The sequence below is a fragment of the Gopherus evgoodei genome, chromosome 1, assembly GCF_007399415.2.
Source record: "Gopherus evgoodei ecotype Sinaloan lineage chromosome 1, rGopEvg1_v1.p, whole genome shotgun sequence".
NCBI lineage: Eukaryota > Metazoa > Chordata > Testudines > Testudinidae > Gopherus > Gopherus evgoodei.
This window is the reverse complement of record NC_044322.1, coordinates 274,836,224-274,846,069: the sequence shown is the minus strand read 5'-3', so window position 1 is coordinate 274,846,069 and position 9,846 is coordinate 274,836,224. Positions and strand designations below refer to the sequence as shown.

The following is a 9,846-nucleotide window of genomic DNA, read 5'->3' as shown; positions in this document are numbered from 1 at the left end:
AACACTTTAGTTCCTTTCATTTTGGGAAGGAAATCATCCAGAGCTGGGAGAACATATTTTTCTCTCCCAATTGCTTCATTAAGTCTTTTAAGATCCACACAGATTCATATTTTTCCACTTTTCTTTATAACTACTACCATTGGGGCATACCATACTGTTGGTCTTTGAAAGTTGTTTCTCTGGCCCATGTGTTCGGAGTACTTTCAGGGCTAGTCAGGGCTGTGTCAGGTGACTTCCATTCTGGGAGGGGTTGAAAGTTAGATGGTCTGCTTCTGTATCATTTAAAAGTCACTAGTGTTTCCATGAATATTCAGTTTCACTCTCCAGGCAGGCTCTGTGTCATGAGATGTGATAGATGACAGAAGCAATGGATTTTGATTGTCAATAATATGAGTTAACACCCTGACTGCTTTGGTGCAACAAACAACTGCAAAATGTCCATATTTGTGCAGAGTTGGAGAAGCCATGTTGGTCCTAGGATATTAGATGTACAAGGTGGGTGAGGTAGTATCTGTTATTGGACCAAATTCTGTTGGTGGGAGAGACAAGGTTTTGAGTTTATGCAGAGCTCTTCTTCAGGTCTGGGGAACTAATTCAGAGTGTCACAGCTAAAGACAAGATGGAACAGATTGTTTAGCACATATTTCAAGGGACTGTATGAGGTGAAGTGGCCCATTAACACTTCACTTACACCATTTTAATAAGCCATAAAGCTAATGTCTATTTGGACCATGATTTTTAGTGTCTAGCAAAGTTAAGAATTTAAGCTCCCAGACTTGCCTTTTTAAAGTTTTGTGCAGGTTTCCTTTGAGGACAACAATTTATATCACTTGCTGGGATAGCTCAGTGGTTTGAGTATTGACCTGCTAAACCCAGGGTTATGAGCTCAATCCTTGAGGGGGCCACTTCAGGGCCTGGGGCAAAAATCAGTACTCGGTCCTGCCTAGTGAAGGCAGGGGGCTGGACTCAATGACCTTTGGGGGGAGGGGATAGATCAGTGGTTTGAGCATTGGCCTGCTAAACCCAGGCTTGTGAGTTCAATTCTTGTGGGGGCTATTTAAGGGAATGGGGTAAAAACCTGTCAGGGGATTTGTCCTGCTTTGAGCAGGGGGGTTGGACTAGATGACCTCCTGAGGTCCCTTCCAACCTTGATATTCTATGAACCCACTAACAACCCCCTCAGTTGCTCTCCTGCTTCCTTTCTTCCCTATGACTGGAGGAAAGTTAATGGACCATTTGAGGAGGAACTCACCTACAGTAACTCCTCACTTAAAGTCCTTCCAGTTAACGTTGTTTCCTTGTTATGCTGCTGATCAATTAGAGAACATGCTCGTTTAAAGTTGCACAATGCTCCCTTATAACATTGTTTGGCTGCCACCTGCTTTGTCCACTGCTTGCAGAAAGAGCTGGTGTTGGGGGCTTGGAACCAGGGTTGACAGGCCTCCCATCAGCTCCCTGCTCCCCTAGGTTCCCTGTGCGGCAGCCGCCCAGCAGGCTATCAATTGGCGGCAGTTCAGCTGTCCTTCCCCACACTGCCATGAGTTGCTCCTGCCCTCTGCCTTGGAGCTCCTCCCAGGAGCCTCCTGCTTGTTGTGCAGGGTGGGGGTGGGGGACTGTCAGGGTGTCCCTCTCCCCCCTGCTTCTGCCCATCTCCATAAAGCAGAGGGGGGACACAACAAGGCTCAGGATGGAGGGAGCTTTCTGGCAGCAGCAGCTGTCTCAACTTGCTGATCTACTTAAAAAAGCAATTATCAGAGAGGTAACCGTGTTAGTCTGGATCTGTAAAAGCAGCAAAGAGTCCTGTGGCACCTTATAGACTAACAGACGTTTTGGAGCATGAGCTTTTGTGGGTGAATAGCCACTTCATCAGATGCATTTGACGAAGTGGGTATTCACCCACGAAAGCTCATGCTCCAAAACGTCTGTTAGTCTATAAGGTGCCACAGGATTCTTTGCTGCTTTTAAAAAAGCAATGTACTTAGAGGAGATCAGCGTACTTAAAGGGGCTCTCTCTCATAAACAGTTTGTGTCTCTGTCTGCCATGCTGTCTCCCATCCCTCCATTTGTGCTGCCTTGTAGAGTGTGTGGCTACATTAACAACGTGTTAACCCTTGAGGGCTCAGCTGTTCTAGTTTATTATTTAGCAGTAAGGCATTCCCTGGGAAATATCCCACCCTTTTCCACCCACTGACTTCACCACCTCAACCAAGCTTCACAATCATCATTATTATATACAATATTAAATTGTTTGTTTATATACTGTATATATAATATAGTCTTTTGTCTGATGAAAAAAAATTCCCTGGAACCTAACCCCCCCCCCATGTACATTAATTCTTATGGGGAAATTGGATTTGCTTAACATCATTTTGCTTAAGGTCACATTTTCCAGGAACATACCTACAACGTTAAGCAAGGAGTTACCGTATTGAGTTGTCTGTAAAGGTCTGCGAACACTGATGGCACTGAAGAGTACAGTGATGACGTCACATACCACACACTAATACATGTCATGACATCACCACTGAATCATTTGTTCCCGGGGACAAAATCAGTAGTTCCCTGTTCTGATTTCATTATTTAGTGTTATATCCTATGTAGAGCCTCTCAGCATGTTGTCAAAGGACGTTACTTTGTTCTCGCCTGACAAAAGCACTGGTGTTGTACCACGGCCCCAAGTTTTCTGCTGCACAATCACACTATGAGCAACCCCAGGCACTGAAAAACCATGAGTCAGACACCAAAAATCTGTTCTCTTCGCTTTCTTCATTGATGAGCCTCTCAAGCGGACCTGGGTCCTGTTTTTGAGCTTGTCTCCAGACCCCTGAAGGCCGGGTTTATATTACACATGAAAACTCACAGTCTCATCTCAACCGCTCGTCCCCAGAGCCGGGACATTAACCCAAAATAAATAAATAATTATTGTGACACTGTGGCGATAAAATCACACCCTGCCCCTTGGGTTGCTATGGAGATAAGCGCGAGCCGCACCGGAAACGTCCCTTCTCAAACTCTCCCCGGAGAATCGAGCGGCTCCTCTTTCGCGCCAGCCACGGGATCGGGGCCGGAACTGTGAGCTGGGACGTGAGTTCCAGCCGGGCCCTATTCGGTGTCTCACTTACTCAGTCTCCACTGCCCCCCCCCGTGGCGTTACCGGGGTAACGGAGTCATTGGAGCAGCGAGGAGCCCAGGGGCAAGATGGTGAGGGACAGGGCGGGAAGGGGGTCGCCGCTTGTGGGACGCAGGAGCGGGGAGGTCTGACGCCCCCCCAGCGCCTCCCCGCTCTCACCCCGTCTCCCCTCTTCTTTCTGCCCCTCCAGATGCTCTCCCGGGCCAAGCCGGCCGTGGGGAGCGCCCCGCCGCAGGGCGACAAACGGAAGAAGAAAGGCAAGAAAGTCCCGCAGCTGGAGGAGCTGCTGGCCCAGAGGGACTTCACCGGCGCCATCGCCCTGCTGGAGGTAATGGGGAAGGGGGCTCGGCCTACGAGGCTTTGCGCTTCCGCAGCTAATGGGCTAACTCCGCCAGTCTCCCAGGCAACGGGGGTGCGAGTGGGAGGGGCCGCAGGTCACCGGGTCCACATTCCCCCCGTTCTCCTGCCAGTGCAGGATTGGTCCCCAGTGCACAGCCCCCGGGGCCTTGCCCAAACCCTTCTCCCAGTGACTAGGGTGACGAGACTCTTTCTGGCAGACTGTTCCCAATTGCAGCAGAGCTCCTGGTTTGGAAAAAGTTCCAGCTTTTTCAACTAATTTGTCGTTTCTGTTCTTTCTCACACCCTAGATATGCCCCCTGCACCCGCCTGAATAATCACTCACCCTCCTTTACTTTTACAGCTTTACAATATTTGTACAGAAACTATGTGACTGGTTAGAAACTGCCTGTCCTTGAAAATGTGATATTCACACCGTCTGACTTCAGTGTCCAGAGTTGTCAAGCCAGCAGAAATCATCCTAATATTAATTTTATAAATTGATTTGTTTCACATGAGACACTCTGACAAAATTTGACAGCTGGTGTCATTTTTGCATCCCTTTATCTTTGAAGTTTAAAAGGCATGTGGGGGAACAAGATGAGGACACTGACCTCTGGATTGGATACTGTGCCTTTCACCTGGGAGACTACAAGAGAGCACTGGAGGTAAGATGAAGAAATCCTGCTTCCTGCTGGAGAGAATCAGGATGTTGTCCTAAAGTGGTGGCAGCAGGCAGGAGAGATGTTTTTTGGTGGTGCGGAAGAAATGGGTCAGGCCACTTGTGTATAAATCCAGCAGCAATAGAGCAAACTATACAGAAAGGCGGTTTGGATTAGGGAAATAGGAGTTTCTACACTGAAACAGTCTATTGGACCAGCATCCTAGTTAATTTTTGCCCCAAAGCCTAAATTGTCCTTTTCTTAATTTCATGACAGTTGTTCTAACATTCTTTTCCCTATTTGGTGTGTACACCTTCAGAAAATAATATGTGGAAAGTTATTGTTTGAGCTGGGTGGAACCTTGTTACGGGTTGAGTTAAAACCTTGTTGAAATTGATGGGCGTGAATTCACTCCTTAGTTATCATAACTGTAAGGATAAATTAACCACAAACCCCCATCTAAAACTAAAGGGTTATGTGAACCCACTGAACAAGTTTGGACTGTATGGGCATGGTGTATGTGTGCGCTAAATATTGTTTTTGCTGGGGGTTGGGGACAGACCGTGTGTGTGTGTTTGTGTGTGTGTGCACCCATGCGTAGGACGAGAGAGACAGAGACTACCTGGAAAAATCCAAGCAAAAGTTATAACCAAATGAGACCCTGAGGGAAACTTAGAGAGAGATTCTGGGATGCTGGTTGAAAAGATGCTAGGAATTGTAAGCTAAGAAACTCCTCGTTTTGCCTTTGGTTAATCCTGTATTTGGAAAAGCAGGACTTTCATGCAATCTTGTTTATTTACAAGGAATGTACACAGGAAATATGAGATTCCATCTTCAATACTTCCATCAGGAACGTCCCCAGGGCCCTGAACTTTGAATACCCATTCAGGTCAAAAAGAGGCAACACAGTCATATCCCCATCTTCAATATTTAGCCAAGTGGTGGTAGTACATATTTAATTCTTTTAAATCTTTTTTTCTTAGTCCCTCTAACCCCTTAATTGATTTTGTTGCTCTTCTATGAATTTTCTGATGACTCCATAAAACCTCCCTTTTACCTCACAAAGAGTTTTCAAAGTTATTAGAAAATATGTTTATTCAAGTAATCTATAGATTATCAAGTTGCTTGCATCATATAGTGCCTATTGTACTCCATTTGGGTAAGAAGGTGACCCTATGGAATTTTGCCTTCTCCCCACAACTCTTCTGCCTCTCCTGCTGCAAAATAGAATTTGCTGCCAGTCCTGGATCACTGAGCCCATACTCTGTTATAGAATCATAGAATATCAGGATTGCAAGGGACCTCAGGAGGTCATCTAATCCAATACCCTGCTCAAAGCAAGATCACTCCCCAGACAGATTTTTACCACAGTTCCCTAAATGGCCTCCTCAAAGATTTAACTCAGAACCGTGGGTTTAGCAGGCCAATGCTCAAACCACTAGTTGTGCCCACACATTGCTCTCTCTTGACATCTAGCAAAACCTAAGTCTGCTTCTGTTGACTATCTTGCCTTGTGTCATTCTGAAATGAGCCTTCACAGCCTATTAATTTGTTTCTATACCCTCCCATTTTCACACTTCCCTTTAGCCTTGGGAAAAACACTAAAGTAAATTCATAGAACTAGGGATCACAGGGGAAAAAACATCCATCTATAGTTTTAGAGAATATGCTGTGAAACTATGATGACTTTTCCCCTTATAGGTGGAGTTTTTTGCTCACACGTACAGGGTTAAATGGGTTTCCAGTCTTGAGTTGGAATCATAGAATATCAGGGTTGGAAGGGACCTCAGGAGGTCATCTAGTCCAACCCCCTGCTCAAAGCAGGACCAATCCCCAACTAAATCATCCCAGCCAGAGCTTTGTCAAGCCTGACCTTAAGAACATCTAAGGAGGGAGATTCCACCACCTCCCTAGGTAACCCATGCCAGTGCTTCACCACCCTCCTAGTGAAAAAGTCTTTTCCTAATATCCAACCTAAACCTCCCCCACTGCAACTTGAGACTCCTTGTTCTGTCATCTGCTGCCACTTAGAACAGTCTAGATCCCAGGGGCGGCTCTAGGCACCAGCAAAGCAAGCAGGTGCTTGGAGCAATCCATTTGCAGGAGCGGCAGCCTGCAGGGATCTAGCCTGGGAACTGAGAACCAACAGGGGGCCCTGGGAGCTGTAGTTCCTTGGTTAGCTCCCTGCCTATAGAGCCAGCCCTGGATCAGGGGAAGAACTACATTTCCCAGCATTCCCTTGGCTGCTATCAACAGGAAAGGGAGGGGGAGGGAATATGGTAACTGAAACCTCATGCTGCAGCTTGCTGTGAATGGAGAGCTCACTGTTAGAGCGGGGTGGAACTGTGAATGGGAAACAAGTATGCCCGAGGAGTAGAAGGGGGGAGCCCAGAGCTGGGGCAGCATGGGGTATTGGGGGAGGAGAGCCCAGGGCTGGGGTGCGGATGATGGGGGAGAGTCCAGGGCTGGGATGGCAGAGGGGTGCAGGTGCGAGGAGGCCCAGAGCTGGGGTGGCAGGGGGTGCTGGTTGGCGGGGGAGAGCCCAGAGCTGGGGAAGCAGAGGGGTGGGGGGGGGCGTGGGGAGCCCAGAGCTGGGGTGGAGGCAGCCAAAAATTTTTTTTCTTTGGGCGGCAAAAGACCTAGAGCTGGCCCTACTAGATCCATCCTCTTTGGAACCCCCTTTCAGGTAGTTGAAAGTAGCTATCAAATCCCCCCTCATTCTTGTCTTCTGCAGACTTAACAATCCCAGTTCTCTCAGCCGCTCCTCATAAGTAATATACTCCAGCCCCCTATCAGATTTTTTTGCCCTCCTCTGGACTCTCCAATTTTTCCACATCCTTCTTGTAGTGTGGAGCCCAAAACTGGGCACAGCACTCCAGATGAGGCCTCACCAATGCTGAATAGAGGGGAATAATCACGTCACTCGATCTGCTGGCAGTGCTCCTACTTATACAGCCCAAAATGCCGTTAGCCTTCTTGGCAACAAGGGCACACTGTTGACTCGTATCCAGCTTATCGTCCACTGTAACCCCTAGGTCCTTGTCTGCAGAACTGCTGCCTAGCCACTTGGTCCCTAGTCTGGAGTAGTGCATGCGATTCTTCTGTCCTAAGTGCAGGACTCTCCACTTGTCCTTCTTGAACCTCATCAGATTTCTTTTGGCCCAATCCTCTAATTTATCTAGGTCCCTCTATATCCTATCCCTACCCTCCAGCGTATCTACCACTCCTCTCACTTTAGTGTCATCTGCAGTCTTGCTGAGGGTGCAATCCACGCCATCCTCCAGATCATTAATGAAGATATTGAACAAAACCGGCCCCAGGACCGACCCTTGGGGAACTCTGCTTGTTACCGGCTGCGAACTAGACATGGAGCCATTGATCGCTACCCGTTGAGCCTGATGATCTGTCCAGCTTTCTATCCACTTTATAGTCTATTCTTCCAGCCATATTTCTCTAACTTGCTGGCAAGAATACTGTGGGAGATCATGTCAGAAGCTTTGCTAAAATCAAGGAATAACATGTCCACTGCTTTCCACTCATCCACAGTGTCAGTTATCTCATCGTAGAAGGCAGTTAGGTTAGTCAGGTATGACTTGCCCTTGGTGAATCCATACTGACTGTTCTTGGTCACTTTCCTCTCCTCTAAGTGCTTCAAAATTGATTTCTTGAGGACCTTCCCCATGATTTTTCCAGGGATTGAGGTGAGGCTGATTGGCCTGTAGCTTCCCGGAGATGGAATATCCCTTCCCAACCAGCCCTGAATATGTCTACAAGATTTTTGAGGATATTTCATTTTACCCTTATTCTGGAACAACTTGCAGGGGACAGAAGTTAGAAGCAGGTGAAAATATCTCACTCAGTGAATTCTCTTCTCTACAGTTGCCAGAGATGCTTGGAATTGGTAGACCTCAACGTTTTCCATCAACTTAAATATTGGAATTGGATAGGCTAAAGGGCATGAGTTGGCAGTACTGAAACTTTCTTTAGTTGCATCTGGTAATATCTGCTTGTGGAGATGGAGAGACATTCTGTAAAAAATAATAATAATAAATTAAGTTTATTCTGTTGCATTGAATACTTTGTAAGGGCATACATTACTAAAAGGAAATCCAGGATAGATTTTAAATTTTGAACACTCTTGGATGCAAGAGTAAAAGAGGACCAGACACATCAGTAAATAAAATAATCCAGTCTGTCTAAATCTATTTCACTACCAGGTGGTGATGTTGATCCAGGCCTTTAAAAAGTGCCAGTATTTGTATTAATCTCTTCCGCTGTCTGCTAATAGAGGCATTAGGAGCTGGTCTGGGTGTATACACACATACATATACATGCAGACCAGCTTTTAACTTAAAATGGAAAGTGGCTTGGAATTTTTTTTATGCACATGTAGAAAAGTCTCAGTTTTTTTATCTGAGTATCTCTCCATCCATACAAGCAGATAGTTTCCAGATGTAACTAAAGATTGCACTGATTTTTGTCCTCACAGCGGTCTTTCACAAGGCACAGAGTTGCTTGATATTGTTTTTTAAAAAGAATTAAAAAAAAATCTGTTAAAGGCGCTGAGCATAATGTGCTTTGTACTACACAAATGACTGATGAAATTAAACAGTTTACATGGCAACATTCAAGCATATGGAATGAACATAAATGTAGAAGGAAATTAGAGGTGAGGTATTACATATCCAGTACCTTTGCATAACTGTGGCTGATTACGTTAAAATCTTAAATTGGGACTTCGTGTCCAACAGTGGTGTTGTAATACTTAACGTGGATTTTATTTTATTTATTTTTGCTATTATGGAATTCCTGATACTGTCTTTTTATGTCCATATTTTAGTCTGTGCTAAACTATGATTTACAGTTATTTAAAAAGGTATATACCGAAATCTACAATAGATGAGTTCCATTACTGAGTGGGATTTCTTGGCAGATATGTCACCTGAAGAGTGCATGCTAGGGTGTGACATTGTCATAACCTTAGTCCCAGATTTGGACCTTAGCGTCCAAAATATGGGGGTTAGCATGAAAACCTCCAAGCTTAGTTACCAGCTTGGACCTGGTACTTGCTGCCACCACCCAAAAAATTAGAGTGTTTTGGGGCACTCTGGTCCCCCTGAAAAACCTTCCCTGGGGATCCCAAGACCCAAATCCCTTGAGTCTCACAACAAAGGGAAATAATCCTTTTTCCCTTCCCCCCTCCAGGTGCTCCTGGAGAGATACACAGACACAAGCTCTGTGAATCCAAACAGAGTGACTCCCCCTCTCCGTTCCCAGTCCCGGAAACCAAAAGCACTTTCCTATTCCCCCAGAGGGAATGCAAAATCAGGCTAGCAAATTCAACACACACAGATCTCCCCTGATTTCTTCCTCCCACCAATTCCCTGGTGAGTACAGACTCAATTTCCCTGAAGTAAAGAAAAACTCCAACAGGTCTTAAAAGAAAGCTTTATATAAAAAGAAAGAAAAATACATACAAATGGTCTCTCTGTATTAAGGTGACGAAATACAGGGTCAATTGCTTAAAAGAATATTGAATAAACAGCCTTATTCAAAAAGAATACAAATCAAAGCACTCCAGCACTTATATTCATGCAAATACCAAAGAAAAGAAACCATATAACTTACTATCTGATCTCTTTGTCCTTACACTTAGAAACAGAAGATTAACAGTAGAAACTACTTCTCCAAAGCTCAGAGAAAGCAGGCAGACAGAAA

At 45.6% G+C, this 9,846-nt stretch overlaps 1 protein-coding gene across 5 annotated transcripts in view; it reads left to right on the top strand.

Annotated features, from left to right (window-relative positions):
* The first annotated feature begins 3,063 nt into the window (after window positions 1–3,063).
* The window catches only part of TTC26 (tetratricopeptide repeat domain 26), a 70,565-nt gene continuing 63,782 nt past the window's right edge, over window positions 3,064–9,846 (top strand). For 4 of the 5 annotated variants that reach the window (XR_003998411.1, XR_003998410.1, XM_030548008.1 and 1 more), the window contains exons 1-3: window positions 3,064–3,201; window positions 3,321–3,458; window positions 4,042–4,134. Coding sequence is in view for 3 of the 5 variants with exons in the window: in XM_030548008.1 (XP_030403868.1) it covers window positions 3,199–3,201; window positions 3,321–3,458; window positions 4,042–4,134 (234 nt within the window). In the remaining 2 variants the exon portion in view is untranslated. The remainder of the gene's footprint in view (window positions 3,202–3,320; window positions 3,459–4,041; window positions 4,135–9,846) is intronic. The other variant, XM_030547997.1, reaches the window with a different exon arrangement.